This window comes from Engystomops pustulosus, unplaced genomic scaffold (genome assembly GCF_040894005.1).
Source record: "Engystomops pustulosus unplaced genomic scaffold, aEngPut4.maternal MAT_SCAFFOLD_117, whole genome shotgun sequence".
In the NCBI taxonomy this organism is placed as follows: domain Eukaryota; kingdom Metazoa; phylum Chordata; class Amphibia; order Anura; family Leptodactylidae; genus Engystomops; species Engystomops pustulosus.
In genome coordinates this window covers 249,396-266,416 of record NW_027284998.1, presented here as the reverse complement: position 1 = coordinate 266,416, position 17,021 = coordinate 249,396, and the positions used below count along the sequence as shown (strand labels likewise).

Genomic DNA, 17,021 nt, shown 5'->3' with positions numbered 1-17,021 from the left:
CTGAGGAGGAAAAACGGGAGGAAATAAGAGGCGGAGCAAGAAGAGGAGGAAGAGGAGGCGGGGCAGAGGCAAGAAGAGGAGGAAGAGGAGGCGGGGCAGAGGCAAGAAGAGGAGGCGGGGCAAGAGGCGAGGAAAAACGGGAGGAAATAAGAGGCGGAGCAAGAAGAGGAGGTGGTAGAGGAGGTGGGGCAGAGGCAAGAAGAGGAGGAAGAGGAGGCGGGGCAAGAGGCGAGGAAAAACGTGAGGAAATAAGAGGCGGGGCAAGAAGAGGAGGAGGTAGAGGAGGTGGGGCAGAGGCAAGAAGAGGAGGCGGGGCAGGAAAAGGAGGCAGGGCAAGAGGCGAGGAAAAACGTGAGGAAATAAGAGGCGGGGCAAGAAAAAGAGGAGGCGGGGCAGAGGCAAGAAAAAAGAGGAAGAGGAGGCGGGGCAGAAGCAAAAAAAAGAGGAAGAGGAGGCGGGGCAGAAGCAAGAAAAAGAGGAAGAAAAGGAGGCGAAGCAGAGGCAGGAGGAAAAGGAGGAGGGGGAGGAGGCAGGGCAGAGGCAAGACGAGGAGGAGGGTGGAGAGGAGAGACTCACCAGGTGTGCGCCTTGGGCAGGTTGTTGGTGTTTGCGTCGATCTGATGGATGGTGAAGAGCCGAGGTCCGGCAGCACCTGGGGAGAGAGAGACACGGGATGTGCTCACACATATACATACATACACACACGGTGCTGTACACATGGATTGTGAGCTAATGGCACAGCTTGTAATGGCGCCCCCCAGTGCAGCGGGCAGGTACTGCGCCCCTCACCTTGCAGCGCCTTGAAGCCTTGCAGGGGAACCCTAGAGGATCCGGTGACAAACTGCAGCAGCCGCGCCCTCCGCTCCTCATCGAACGACTCCACGGCTTTCCAGAACCACTTGACGATGTTACTGTCGGCGGTGCAGTGCTTTAACCGCGTATTGGACTTCCAGTCGTTCACGTCGATCTTCCCCAGTCCACAGACTATGAGCTGGAAATACAGGACACCTGGGATGAGCAGGTACCAGGAGGCTCTGGCTGCACAGTAGTACACTCCCCCTGCACAGTCATGTGACCGGGGACCTCACTCACCTCCAGCTCCTTCTCGTCAAACGTCTTGAGCAGATGTTGGGGGATGACCTCATTGAACCCCTTCTGCAGGGCCAGGAACTGCGCCTCGATGCCTCGCAGGAACCTCCAGTTCACGTAAAGCCTGAAGCCAAAGACAGCAATGAGGAGCGGGCAGAATCCAGTCTCCTGTTACAATGTATCAGCCTGGTGTGGATACAGTGACAAACCCTCAGCTGTGACGCACCTGACATACTCCTTTTTGGTCTCCTCGGTGACGGGGATGGTCTTGCCGTTGGGTTTCAGCTCGTGCTGGATGAGTTCTCCATACGCGCTGTGCTCCACGCAGAACGTGTGGTCCAGCACCGCCGTGATGTCATTCTCTCTGCAAACAAGTGGGTGGAGTCATAAGAGTGAGGCCACACCCCCAGGGTCTACTACTAACTCCTCCCCCAGGACTCACAGGATCCAGACGAGGCTGTTGTGGAGGTCGGGGTCCACAGACTCCATGTCGTCCAGGGTGATGGGCTTCCCCAGCAGCTGCTTGTAGAAGGGGAGGGTGAAGCCTCCGTCTATGTAGTGGCCGTGAAATACCGCCATCCCCATGATCCGCCCCACAAAGTGGAAGTACGAGAGGTGTTCCTATAGGAAAGCCGCAGGTTAGGAGGAGAGAAACTGCGCCACACGCAGGACACCCTCCGCCATGACACCAGCGCAGGCACCTACCGGGTTGACGGCAGAGTCGGGGTTAATCTGTAGTGTGTAGATGTCATCACGCGAATATTGGAAGAGGCCGTAATATGGATTCAACATCTCATGAGACAACAGGTAAAGCCACTCCCTGGAGGAGGAAACCGACAAGGGGGAGGGGCTTGTATCATCACGTAGGACTAATATTGAACCAACAACGTAGGTCGAACAGTGAAAAACTTTCCACAACATATCAGATCCCACCCCCGAAGCTTCATCCACCCCTGCATCACACACAAAGCCCGCCCCGAGGATCTGTAAATTCCTAATAATCCATCATAAAAACAGTCCACATCCTATTACCCAGCAGCTTTATCCCCACCCCCAAGGATCTGTAAATGTCACATCCTATTACCCAGCCCACACCAGCAGCTTTATCACCAAGTCCCCGCCCCCAAGGGTCTTACACAGTTGCATATAGTTACATTTCCTTCACCCTTCCAAAATTTAAACCATCCCTTTCAAATTTGGAAATTCCGAGTAGTTAATATGTATCATCCAAACTTCCTCTGCATATTAAGCCACGCCTCTGAACCTCCTTCACATCATCTGATCCCACCCCCGAGGAGCTGTAAATGCATTTATCTCAGTCGGATAAGGCGGCAATGTATGGGCCATCATCTTTCCAGACTGCAGCCATGTACAGAGAGTATGTGGGGCCCCGGACAGTCTGATGATACAAGTTATTACCTGGCGACTCCTCCATAGTCCAACCCTTCCTCTCCGCGAAATTTGATCATCAGCCTCTTCCACAGATCCTTCGGCCTCATCTTCATCACCTGCCGGTAGGATTCCTGAGGGATAGAAAACAAAGGATTTGTCATTGTTGGGGCAGTGACGATGCATACAGATGGACAGAGGGGTGTGGCTGGAGGTGACAAAGGGGAGGTACCTCAAAGATCTCCTCTCGTGACACCTCTATGCGGCAGTGCCCCGGCCTGCGGCTGTTGCTGGGAGAGCTCCTGCCGCAGGATCTTCAGTTTCTGCACCAGGTCCCTCTTGTATCGGGGGACGGTCAGCAGTCCACGTCGTCGGGGAGCTGGCACAGGGGCACCACCGGGGGTGGGGGCGGCTGCTGCAGCTGTTGTTGTTGTTGCTGCTGGTGGTCTTTTAGCTGTTCTGGCGGCTGCACAGGAGACAAGACCCTCAATGAGCAAAGTCTACAGAAAAACTGATCACAGCAAGAGGTAAAGATCAGACGACGGCTTAAAGGGATCCTCGAGTGGCCCTGGTGCAGAGCGATGCCGGGATCCCTAGTAACCCTAATGCAGAGCGACGCCGAGATCCCCAAGTAACCCCGGTGCAGAGCGACGCCGGGAAGTAATACATATATAAGTAACACCTGGTGCAGGGTCAGGGGGGAGGAGCAGGACTCCCGGTCACTGTATAACACCTGGTGCAGGGTCAGGGGGGAGGAGCAGGACTCCCGGTCACTGTATAACACCTGGTGCAGGGTCAGGGGGGAGGAGCAGGACTCCCGGTCACTGTATAACACCTGGTGCAGGGTCTGGGGGGAGGAGCAGGACTCCCGGTCACTGTATAACACCTCGTGCAGGGTCTGGGGGGAGGAGCAGGACTCCCGGTCACTGTATAACACCTGGTGCAGGGTCAGGGGGGAGGAGCAGGACTCCCGGTCACTGTATAACACCTGGTGCAGGGTCTGGGGGGAGGAGCAGGACTCCCGGTCACTGTATAACACCTCGTGCAGGGTCTGGGGGGAGGAGCAGGACTCCCGGTCACTGTATAACACCTGGTGCAGGGTCTGGGGGGAGGAGCAGGACTCCCGGTCACTGTATAACACCTCGTGCAGGGTCTGGGGGGAGGAGCAGGACTCCCGGTCACTGTATAACACCTGGTGCAGGGTCTGGGGGGGAGGAGCAGGACTCCTGGTAACTGTATAACACCTGGTGCAGGGTCAGGGGGGAGGAGCAGGACTCCCGGTCACTGTATAACACCTGGTGCAGGGTCAGGGGGGAGGAGCAGGACTCCCGGTCACTGTATAACACCTGGTGCAGGGTCTGGGGGGGAGGAGCAGGACTCCTGGTAACTGTATAACACCTGGTGCAGGGTCAGGGGGGAGGAGCAGGACTCCCGGTCACTGTATAACACCTGGTGCAGGGTCAGGGGGGAGGAGCAGGACTCCAGGTCACTGTATAACACCTGGTGCAGGGTCAGGGGGGAGGAGCAGGACTCCAGGTCACTGTATAACACCTGGTGCAGGGTCAGGGGGGAGGAGCAGGACTCCAGGTCACTGTATAACACCTGGTCCTACAACCTGGAGTCCTGCAGACCCTGCACCATGTACCATCCAATAAGACTGGAGCGTGAGAATCGCCTGAGTGTTTGGGGTCTTCTGTCGCACGTTGTGGATTGCACACGGATAGGCGCAGATCTTGCGGCGTTAAAGTAAAGCCGCGGTTTTCATGCAAAAGTCGCTCAGTGTAAATTGATGCGCATAACACACAACGCAACACGAAATAGACAAATCCGCATAGAAACCGCCCTGGATACGGATTATCTGCAGGAGCTGCAGTCCTGCGCGTCTCATATCCAGGAAAAAGCGTTTCAGAAAATATGTGAATGAGCCCCGCCACGCTCTGCCGCCACAGAATCCCCCCCCCCCCATTACTTACTTGAGTACGAGGTGAAGGTTGGCCGACAGCCGGGGGTCAGTAAACTGCGTGGTCCGGTTATTGTGATCCACAAAGTAGACCCTCCCCGTAGCCGTATTACGGATCTCCCAGCCCGGAGGGAGGGGCCCCAACTCCTCACAATTAATGTTACTGAGATCCCTGAAAGCAATAAGAAACATAAGGGGAGGAGCCACAAGACAGGAGGGCGGAGACACCGCCTGCATTATACCCCAGAGCTGCACTCACTATTCTGCTGCTGGTGCAGTCACTGTGTACATACATGACATTACTTATCCTGTACTGATCCTGAGTTACATCCTGTATTATACCCCAGAGCTGCACTCACTATTCTGCTGATGGTGCAGTCACTGTGTACATACATGACATTACTTATCCTGTACTGATCCTGAGTTACATCCTGTATTATACCCCAGAGCAGCACTCACTATTCTACTGCTGGTGCAGTCACTGTGTACATACATGACATTACTTATCCTGTACTGATCCTGAGTTACATCCTGTATTATACCCCAGAGCTGCACTCACTATTCTGCTGCTGGTGCAGTCACTGTGTACATACATGACATTACTTATCCTGTACTGATCCTGAGTTACATCCTGTATTATACTCCAGAGCTGCACTCACTATTCTGCTGCTGGTGCAGTCACTGTGTACATACATGACATTACTTATCCTGTACTGATCCTGAGTTACATCCTGTATTATACTCCAGAGCTGCACTCACTATTCTGCTGCTGGTGCAGTCACTGTGTACATACATGACATTACTTATCCTGTACTGATCCTGAGTTACATCCTGTATTATACTCCAGAGCTGCACTCACTATTCTGCTGCTGGTGCAGTCACTGTACATACATGACATTACTTATCCTGTACTGATCCTGAGTTACATCCTGTATTATACTCCAGAGCTGCACTCACTATTCTGCTGTATTATACCCCAGAGCTGTACTCACTATTCTGCTGTATTATACTCCAGAGCTGCACTCACTATTCTGCTGCTGGTGCAGTCACTGTGTACATACATGACATTACTTATCCTGTACTGATCCTGAGTTACATCCTGTATTATACCCCAGAGCTGCACTCACTATTCTGCTGCTGGTGCAGTCACTGTGTACATACATGACATTACTTATCCTGTACTGATCCTGAGTTACATCCTGTATTATACTCCAGAGCTGCACTCACTATTCTGCCGCTGGTGCAGTCACTGTGTACATACATGACATTACTTATCCTGTACTGATCCTGAGTTACATCCTGTATTATACCCCAGAGCTGCACTCACTATTCTGCTGCTGGTGCAGTCACTGTGTACATACATGACATTACTTATCCTGTACTGATCCTGAGTTACATCCTGTATTATACCCCAGAGCTGCACTCACTATTCTGCTGCTGGTGCAGTCACTGTGTACATACATGACATTACTTATCCTGTACTGATCCTGAGTTACATCCTGTATTATACCCCAGAGCTGCACTCACTATTCTGCTGCTGGTGCAGTCACTGTGTACATACATGACATTACTTATCCTGTACTGATCCTGAGTTACATCCTGTATTATACCCCAGAGCTGCACTCACTATTCTGCTGATGGTGCAGTCACTGTGTACATACATGACATTACTTATCCTGTACTGATCCTGAGTTACATCCTGTATTATACTCCAGAGCTGCACTCACTATTCTGCTGCTGGTGCAGTCACTGTGTACATACATGACATTACTTATCCTGTACTGATCCTGAGTTGCATCCTGTATTATACTCCAGAGCTGCACTCACTATTCTGCTGCTGGTGCAGTCACTGTGTACATACATGACATTACTTATCCTGTACTGATCCTGAGTTACATCCTGTATTATACTCCAGAGCTGCACTCACTATTCTGCTGCTGGTGCAGTCACTGTGTACATACATGACATTACTTATCCTGTACTGATCCTGAGTTACATCCTGTATTATACCCCAGAGCTGCACTCACTATTCTGCTGCTGGTGCAGTCACTGTGTACATACATGACATTACTTATCCTGTACTGATCCTGAGTTACATCCTGTATTATACTCCAGAGCTGCACTCACTATTCTGCTGCTGGTGCAGTCACTGTGTACATACATGACATTACTTATCCTGTACTGATCCTGAGTTACATCCTGTATTATACTCCAGAGCTGCACTCACTATTCTGCTGTATTATACCCCAGAGCTGTACTCACTATTCTGCTGTATTATACTCCAGAGCTGCACTCACTATTCTGCTGCTGGTGCAGTCACTGTGTACATACATGACATTACTTATCCTGTACTGATCCTGAGTTACATCCTGTATTATACCCCAGAGCTGCACTCACTATTCTGCTGCTGGTGCAGTCACTGTACATACATGACATTACTTATCCTGTACTGATCCTGAGTTACATCCTGTATTATACCCCAGAGCTGCACTCACTATTCTGCTGCTGGTACAGTCACTGTGTACATACATGACATTACTTATCCTGTACTGATCCTGAGTTACATCCTGTATTATACCCCAGAGCTGCACTCACTATTCTGCTGCTGGTGCAGTCACTGTGTACATACATGACATTACTTATCCTGTACTGATCCTGAGTTACATCCTGTATTATACTCCAGAGCTGCACTCACTATTCTGCTGCTGGTGCAGTCACTGTGTACATACATGACATTACTTATCCTGTACTGATCCTGAGTTACATCCTGTATTATACTCCAGAGCTGCACTCACTATTCTGCTGCTGGTGCAGTCACTGTGTACATACATGACATTACTTATCCTGTACTGATCCTGAGTTACATCCTGTATTATACCCCAGAGCTGCACTCACTATTCTGCTGCTGGTGCAGTCACTGTGTACATACATGACATTACTTATCCTGTACTGATCCTGAGTTACATCCTGTATTATACCCCAGAGCTGCACTCACTATTCTGCTGCTGGTGCAGTCACTGTGTACATACATGACATTACTTATCCTGCACTGATCCTGAGTTACATCCTGTATTATACCCCAGAGCTGCACTCACTATTCTGCTGCTGGTGCAGTCACTGTGTACATACATGACATTACTTATCCTGTACTGATCCTGAGTTACATCCTGTATTATACCCCAGAGCTGCACTCACTATTCTGCTGCTGGTGCAGTCACTGTGTACATACATGACATTACTTATTCTGTACTGATCCTGAGTTACAGCCTGTATTATACCCCAGAGCTCCACTCACTATTCTGCTGCTGGTGCAGTCACTGTACATACATGACATTACTTATCCTGTACTGATCCTGAGTTACATCCTGTATTATACTCCAGAGCTGCACTCACTATTCTGCTGCTGGTGCAGTCACTGTGTACATACATGACATTACTTATCCTGTACTGATCCTGAGTTACATCCTGTATTATACTCCAGAGCTGCACTCACTATTCTGCTGCTGGTGCAGTCACTGTGTACATACATGACATTACTTATCCTGTACTGATCCTGAGTTACATCCTGTATTATACACCAGAGCTGCACTCACTATTCTGCTGCTGGTGCAGTCACTGTGTACATACATGACATTACTTATCCTGTACTGATCCTGAGTTACATCCTGTATTATACTCCAGAGCTGCACTCACTATTCTGCTGCTGGTGCAGTCACTGTGTACATACATGACATTACTTATCCTGTCCTGATCCTGAGTTACATCCTGTATTATACTCCAGAGCTGCACTCACTATTCTGCTGCTGGTGCAGTCACTGTGTACATACATGACATTACTTATCATGTACTGATCCTGAGTTACATCCTGTATTATACTCCAGAGCTGCACTCACTATTCTGCCGCTGGTGCAGTCACTGTGTACATACATGACATTACTTATCATGTACTGATCCTGAGTTACATCCTGTATTATACTCCAGAGCTGCACTCACTATTCTGCTGCTGGTGCAGTCACTGTGTACATACATGACATTACTTATCCTGTACTGATCCTGAGTTACATCCTGTATTATACCCCAGAGCTGCACTCACTATTCTGCTGCTGGTGCAGTCACTGTGTACATACATGACATTACTTATCCTGTACTGATCCTGAGTTACATCCTGTATTATACCCCAGAGCTGCACTCACTATTCTGCTGCTGGTGCAGTCACTGTGTACATATATGACATTACTTATCCTGTACTGATCCTGAGTTACATCCTGTATTATACCCCAGAGCTGCACTCACTATTCTGCTGCTGGTGCAGTCACTGTGTACATACATGACATTACTTATCCTGTACTGATCCTGAGTTACATCCTGTATTATACTCCAGAGCTGCACTCACTATTCTGCTGCTGGTGCAGTCACTGTGTACATACATGACATTACTTATCCTGTACTGATCCTGAGTTACATCCTGTATTATACCTCAGAGCTGCACTCACTATTCTGCTGCTGGTGCAGTCACTGTGTACATACATGACATTACTTATCCTGTACTGATCCTGAGTTACATCCTGTATTATACCCCAGAGCTGCACTCACTATTCTACTGCTGGTGCCGTCACTGTGTACATACATGACATTACTTATCCTGTACTGATCCTGAGTTACATCCTGTATTATACCCCAGAGCTGCACTCACTATTCTGCTGCTGGTGCAGTCACTGTGTACATACATGACATTACTTATCCTGTACTGATCCTGAGTTACATCCTGTATTATACTCCAGAGCTGCACTCACTATTCTGCCGCTGGTGCAGTCACTGTGTACATACATGACATTACTTATCCTGTACTGATCCTGAGTTACATCCTGTATTATACTCCAGAGCTGCACTCACTATTCTGCTGCTGGTGCAGTCACTGTGTACATACATGACATTACTTATCCTGTACTGATCCTGAGTTACATCCTGTATTATACTCCGGAGCTGCACTCACTATTCTGCTGCTGGTGCAGTCACTGTACATACATGACATTACTTATCCTGTACTGATCCTGAGTTACATCCTGTATTATTCTCCAGAGCTGCACTCACTATTCTGCTGCTGGTGCAGTCACTGTGTACATACATGACATTACTTATCCTGTACTGATCCTGAGTTACATCCTGTATTATACCCCAGAGCTGCACTCACTATTCTGCTGCTGGTGTAGTCACTGTGTACATACATGACATTACTTATCCTGTACTGATCCTGAGTTACATCCTGTATTATACTCCAGAGCTGCACTCACTATTCTGCCGCTGGTGCAGTCACTGTGTACATACATGACATTACTTATCCTGTACTGATCCTGAGTTACATCCTGTATTATACCCCAGAGCTGCACTCACTATTCTGCTGTATTATACCCCAGAGCTGCACTCACTATTCTGCTGTATTATACCCCAGAGCTGCACTCACTATAGTGCTGTATTATACCCCAGAGCTGCGCTCACTATAGTGCTGTGCACGGCCTTCTCTCTGTCTTACCTGGGCACCCTGGGATCGTGCCAGGTGCTGACGCCAGTCTGTGTGTGGAGGAAGTAGACCTGCCCCTGCTGTGTGGTCCTCTGCTCTGTGGGCGGGAAGAGAGGAAAGTTAATCTCCACCCCCTGATCCGTGGCCCCACCCCTGAGGTACAGCGGTACTCACCATATCCCTCGGGTAGGTCGGGTGGGGTGTGTAGATGTGTTCTGCTCATGTAGTTCCTGTGGCGCTGTGAGCGGACCCTCCTCTCTGCGAGCCGGGGGTCCGAGGTCTGCCCGCTGCTGGCGCCATTGCTTCCCGTGATGGGCGTGTTCTCATCTACGAAGCAGCTGAGAGGCCGCCCAGGACTGGAGTACTCAGAGGCGGGTCTGGAGGAGAAGTGGGGTACGGGGGAGTCAGTGCTGCAGCTCGCTGGTGCTTTGTTACACTGTAACCGTCTGGTATCAGGGGTCCTTACCGGGTGGGCCGCTCCCACTGGGTGGTCCGGGTGATGTGGTTGAGGTATTGGATGCGCCCCGAGGCCGTCCTCCTCTCCTCCCAGCTACGGTCCAGACACGGGAGAGATAAAGCAGTCAGTGCTATTTCCAGGAACCCGAGGCCCGGCCTTATATGTGGCCGCAAGACAGGGGAGAGAATAAGTAGCCGAGTATGAATCACACGAGTAGACGGGGGGCGCCGCTCGGCTGGAAGGTCAGAGGTCAGAGCCGCCGACCCTACACCCCACCGGTGACCCCTTATAGCGAGGTTACAGGGGACTGTACTCGTACTCTGACCTCTGACCTTCATCAACACAGAAGCTGAGAACACAAGACGACACAACGTGCAGCAGACAGAGCGCAGGGTTAGGGGGAGGACACAGGGTGGGGGTGACGGGGGCCGCGACCCCCGTCACCCCAGAAGATGTACAAGGTGTTATGGGGGGGCTCATAGATGGAACACAGCAAGGCCACGCCCAGCGCGTTTCTCTCACCCATCTGGTAAGTCGTTGTCAAACAGTCGGCTGCAGTCCACCACCTGCCCCCCGGTGCCGATCCGATCCCGGGACTGGAGGCTGACTGCAGAGCGGAAGGGAAAGGGTTAACGACGGATGTCACCTTCCATACCCCCACCCCATGGCGCTGGCTGAGGAAGCTGGGGTCACTTACCTACTATCTGCCCCCGCACAGTGTCATTGTCGTTCGGGCCGAGCTTGCATAGGTCCAGGCGCTGGTCTGCAGGAGAGAGGGGGAGAGGGTCTGTATAGGGGAGGGGGATACATTATAGGGGGCTGGGAGGCGGAGCCTGTACTCACAGCCCGTGTCCTTCAGGCGGTTGATGGCGTTGGACAGGAGGCGGACGCAGCCCAGGAAACCCGCCCCCTGCTTTTTGTGGATCTTCTTGTGGTTCCACACACTGATGGTGATGGAGTCCGACTTCCCAATGTATCTGTGGAGTAGGAAATTATCAGTGTCAGCCCACACTGCGCTCCTAGCATTATAGTCACCGGCTGTGTGGTCGGTCCACACTGCGCTCCTAGCATTATAGTCACCGGCTGTGTGGTCGGCCCACACCGCGCTCCTAGCATTATAGTCACCGGCTGTGTGGTCGGCCCACACCGCGCTCCTAGCATTATAGTCACCGGCTGTGTGGTCGGCCCACACCGCGCTCCTAGCATTATAGTCACCGGCTGTGTGGTCGGCCCACACTGCGCTCCTAGAAATATACTCATCAGTTATGGGTTGCTGCAGGGTTACGGAGCTGGGAGGTTCTGCTCATAACAATCCTGTGCACAAACCTAACACAGCAGCGGACATGAGCACAGACCGTATCCCCACAAGGCAGGCTTAGATACCCAGCGGTGGGGACACGCAGGCTTAGATACCCAGCGGTGGGGACACGCAGGCTTAGATACCCAGCGGTGGGGACACGCAGGCTTAGATACCCAGCGGTGGGGACACGCAGGCTTAGATACCCAGCGGTGGGGACACGCAGGCTTAGATACCCAGCGGTGGGGACACGCAGGCTTAGATACCCAGCGGTGGGGACACGCAGGCTTAGATACCCAGCGGTGGGGACACGCAGGCTTAGATACCCAGCGGTGGGGACACGCAGGCTTAGATACCCAGCGGTGGGGACACGCAGGCTTAGATACCCAGCGGTGGGGACACGCAGGCTTAGATACCCAGCGGTGGGGACACGCAGGCTTAGATACCCAGCGGTGGGGACACGCAGGCTTAGATACCCAGCGGTGGGGACACGCAGGCTTAGATACCCAGCGGTGGGGACACGCAGGCTTAGATACCCAGCGGTGGGGACACGCAGGCTTAGATACCCAGCGGTGGGGACACGCAGGCTTAGATACCCAGCGGTGGGGACACGCAGGCTTAGATACCCAGCGGTGGGGACACGCAGGCTTAGATACCCAGCGGTGGGGACACGCAGGCTTAGATACCCAGCGGTGGGGACACGCAGGCTTAGATACCCAGCGGTGGGGACACGCAGGCTTAGATACACAGGCTTAGATACGGCGTATCACTCACAGGTCATAGTGTTGGTTCCACTTGGGGTCCAGCGTGTTCTTCACCGTGTCTGTGGAGTGACATTGCCCGGACCCGTCCACCACCACCTTGGCAAAGGGATCCGGGAGTCCTGCAGTTGTGGCAAAACACAAGAGATAACGCAGCCGCCTCCGGGCCCCGGGGCCCCGTCCTGGAGCCTGTACTCCAGCCACAGCCAGAGCTGCCCCCTGCCAGCGCCTCCGCAGCTCTGGATGTGACTGGAGCAGGGATCACACACATTCTCCAGTAATACTCACTGAAAAAATCCTTCTTCACCAGATTCTTAGCGCAGAGAACTGAGGAGACAAGAGAAACCGTCAGTATACGGAGCCCCCCCACCCCCTATATACAGCCCCCACCCCTTATACACAGGAGCCCCCCCTTATATACAGGAGCCCCCCCCCTATATACAGGACCCCCCCCCTTATATACAGGAGAGAACTGAGGAGACAAGAGAAACCGTCAGTATACGGAGCCCCCCCCCTATATACAGCCCCCACCCCTTATACACAGGAGCCCCCCCTTATATACAGGAGCCCCCCCCCTATATACAGGACCCCCCCCCTTATATACAGGAGCCCCTCCCCCCTTATATACAGGAGCCCCCCCCCTATATACAGGAGAGAACTGAGGAGACAAGAGAAACCGTCAGTATACGGAGCCCCCCCTCCCCTATATACAGGAGCCCCCCCCCCTATATACAGGAGCCCCCACCCCTTATATACAGGAGCCCCCCTTTATATACAGGATCCCCACCCCCTATATACAGGAGAGAACTGAGGAGACAAGAGAAACCGTCAGTATACGGAGCCCCCCCACCCCCTATATACAGCCCCCACCCCTTATATACAGGAGAGAACTGAGGAGACAAGAGAAACCGTCAGTATACGGAGCCCCCCCCACCCCCTATATACAGGAGGCCCCCCTAATATACAGGATCCCCACCCCCTTATATACAGGAGGCCCCCCTAATATACAGGATCCCAACCCCCACCCCCTATATACAGGAGAGAACTGAGGAGACAAGAGAAACCGTCAGTATACGGAGCCCCCCCCACCCCCTATATACAGCCCCCACCCCTTATATACAGGAGAGAACTGAGGAGACAAGAGAAACCGTCAGTATACGGAGCCCCCCCCACCCCCTATATACAGGAGGCCCCCCTAATATACAGGATCCCCACCCCCTTATATACAGGAGGCCCCCCTAATATACAGGATCCCAACCCCCACCCCCTATATACAGGAGAGAACTGAGGAGACAAGAGAAACCGTCAGTATACGGAGCCCCCCCTCCCCCTATATACAGCCCCCACCCCTTATATACAGGAGCCCCCCCTTATATACAGGATCCCCACCCCCACCCCCTATATACAGGAGAGAACTGAGGAGACAAGAGAAACCGTCAGTATACGGAGCCCCCCACCCCCTATATACAGCCCCCACCCCTTATATACAGGAGCCCCCCCTAATATACAGGAGCCCCCCCCCTTATATACAGGAGCCCCCCACCCCCTATATACAGGAGAGAACTGAGGAGACAAGAGAAACCGTCAGTATACGGAGCCCCCACCCCTTATATACAGGAGCCCCCCTTATATACAGGATCCCCCCCCCCCCCTATATACAGGAGAGAACTGAGGAGACAAGAGAAACCGTCAGTATACGGAGCCCCCCTCCCCTTATATACAGCCCCCACCCCTTATATACAGGAGCCCGACCACCCCCTATATACAGCCCCCACCCCTTATATACAGGAGCCCCCCCTTATATACAGGAGCCCCCCTCCCCCTATATACAGCCCCCCCCCTTATATACAGGAGCCCCACCCCCTATATACAGGAGAGAACTGAGGAGACAAGAGAAACCGTCAGTATACGGAGCCCCCCCACCCCTTATATACAGGAGCCCCCCCCCTAATATACAGGAGCCCCCCCCCCCCCCCTAATATACAGGAGAGAACTGAGGAGACAAGAGAAACCGTCAGTATACGGAGCCCCCCCTCCCCTATATACAGCCCCCACCCTTATATACAGGAGCCCCCCCTTATATACAGGAGCCCCCCCTCCCCTATATACAGCCCCCACCCCTTATATACAGGAGCCCCCCCCCCCTATATACAGGAGAGAACTGAGGAGACAAGAGAAACCGTCAGTATACGGAGCCCCCCCACCCCTTATATACAGGAGCCCCCCCCCTAATATACAGGAGCCCCCCCCCCCTAATATACAGGAGAGAACTGAGGAGACAAGAGAAACCGTCAGTATACGGAGCCCCCCTCCCCCTATATACAGCCCCCACCCCTTATATACAGGATCCCCCCCCATAACCTTATATACAGGAGCCCCCCCCCTTATATACAGGAGCCCCCCTCCCCCTATATACAGGATCCCCCCTTATATACAGGATCCCCCCCCATAACCTTATATACAGGAGCCCCCCCCTTATATACAGGAGCCCCCCCCCACCCCCTATATACAGGAGCCCCCCCCCCCCCCTATATACAGGAGAGAACTGAGGAGACAAGAGAAACAGTCAGTATACGGAGCCCCCCCTTATATACAGGAGCCCCCCCCCCTTATATACAGGAGCCCCCCCCCATAACCTTATATACAGGAGCCCCCCCTTATATACAGGAGCCCCCCTCCCCTATATACAGGATCCCCCCTTATATACAGGATCCCCCCCCATAACCTTATATACAGGAGCCCCCCCCCCTTATATACAGGAGCCCCCCCACCCCCTATATACAGGAGAGAACTGAGGAGACAAGAGAAACAGTCAGTATACGGAGCCCCCCCTTATATACAGGAGCCCCCCCCCCCTTATATACAGGAGCCCCCCCCACCCCCTATATACAGGAGAGAACTGAGGAGACAAGAGAAACAGTCAGTATACAGGAGCCCCCCCCCCTAATATACAGGAGCCCCCCCCCCTAATATACAGGAGCCCCCCCCTCCCCTTATATACAGGAGCCCCCCCCCCCTTTATATACAGGAGAGAACTGAGGAGACAAGAGAAACCGTCAGTATACGGAGCCCCCCCCACCCCCTATATACAGCCCCCACCCCTTATATACAGGATCCCCCCTTATATACAGGATCCCCCCCCATAACCTTATATACAGGATCCCCCCCCATAACCTTATATACAGGAGCCCCCCCCCTTATATACAGGAGCCCCCCCCCCTTATATACAGGAGCCCCCCTCCCCCTATATACAGGATCCCCCCTTATATACAGGATCCCCCCCCATAACCTTATATACAGGAGCCCCCCCCCCTTATATACAGGAGCCCCCCCCCCCTTATATACAGGAGCCCCCCCCCACCCCCCTATATACAGGAGAGAACTGAGGAGACAAAGAAACCGTCAGTATACGGAGCCCCCCCTTATATACAGGAGTCCCCCTTATATACAGGAGCCCCCCCCACCCCCTATATACAGGAGCCCCCCCCCCCTATATACAGGAGAGAACTGAGGAGACAAGAGAAACCGTCAGTATACTGAGCCCCCCTTATATACAGGAGTCCCCCTTATATACAGGAGCCCCCCCCCCACACCCCTATATACAGGAGCCCCCCCTTATATACAGGAGCCCCCCCTTATATACAGGAGAGAACTGAGGAGACAAGAGAAACCGTCAGTATACGGAGCCCCCCTTATATACAGAGCCCCCCCCCACCCCCTATATACAGGAGCCCCCCCCCTATATACAGGAGAGAACTGAGGAGACAAGAGAAAACCGTCAGTATACTGAGCCCCCCTTATATACAGGAGCCCCCCTTATATACAGGAGCCCCCCCCCCCACCCCCTATATACAGGAGCCCCCCCTTATATATAGGAGAGAACTGAGGAGACAAGAGAAACCGTCAGTATACGGAGCCCCCCCTAATATACAGGAGCCCCCCCCCCTTATATACAGGAGCCCCCCCCTTATATACAGGAGCCCCCCCCTTATATACAGGAACCCCCCCCCTTATATACAGGAACCCCCCCCTTATATACAGGAGCCCCCCCCCCTTATATACAGGAGCCCCCCCCCTTATATACAGGAGCCCCCCCCCCTAATATACAGGAGGCCCCCCCCCCTAATATACAGGAGCCCCCCCCCCTTATATACAGGAGCCCCCCCCCCTTATATACAGGAGCCCCCCCCCCTTATATACAGGAGAGAACTGAGGAGACAAGAGAAACCGTCAGTATACGGAGCCCCCCCTTATATACAGGAGCCCCCCCCCCTTATATACAGGAGAGAACTGAGGAGACAAGAGAAACCGTCAGTATACGGAGCCCCCCTTATATACAGGAGCCCCCCCCCTATATACAGGAGCCCCCCCCCTATATACAGGAGCCCCCCCCCCCTATATACAGGAAAGAACTGAGGAGACAAGAGAAACCGTCAGTATACGGAGCCCCCCCTTATATACAGGACCCCCCCCCCTAATATACAGGAGGCCCCCCTAATATACAGGACCCCCCCATAACCTTATATACAGGAGGCCCCCCCCACCCCCTA

General features: G+C 52.8%; 1 protein-coding gene across 1 annotated transcript in view; it reads right to left on the bottom strand.

Annotated features, from left to right (window-relative positions):
* The window catches only part of LOC140107116 (E3 ubiquitin-protein ligase SMURF2-like), a 38,157-nt gene that overhangs the window by 1,616 nt on the left and 19,520 nt on the right, over positions 1 to 17,021 (bottom strand). Inside the window, 20 exon segments of the mRNA XM_072131667.1 lie at positions 577 to 652; positions 790 to 991; positions 1,093 to 1,213; positions 1,316 to 1,453; positions 1,532 to 1,710; positions 1,795 to 1,909; positions 2,509 to 2,612; positions 2,711 to 2,752; positions 2,754 to 2,836; positions 2,839 to 2,937; positions 3,019 to 3,023; positions 4,452 to 4,610; positions 9,969 to 10,053; positions 10,131 to 10,333; positions 10,423 to 10,506; positions 10,936 to 11,020; positions 11,111 to 11,176; positions 11,257 to 11,390; positions 12,485 to 12,593; positions 12,760 to 12,798. Of these exon segments, the coding sequence (XP_071987768.1) occupies positions 577 to 652; positions 790 to 991; positions 1,093 to 1,213; positions 1,316 to 1,453; positions 1,532 to 1,710; positions 1,795 to 1,909; positions 2,509 to 2,612; positions 2,711 to 2,752; positions 2,754 to 2,836; positions 2,839 to 2,937; positions 3,019 to 3,023; positions 4,452 to 4,610; positions 9,969 to 10,053; positions 10,131 to 10,333; positions 10,423 to 10,506; positions 10,936 to 11,020; positions 11,111 to 11,176; positions 11,257 to 11,390; positions 12,485 to 12,593; positions 12,760 to 12,798 (2,128 nt within the window).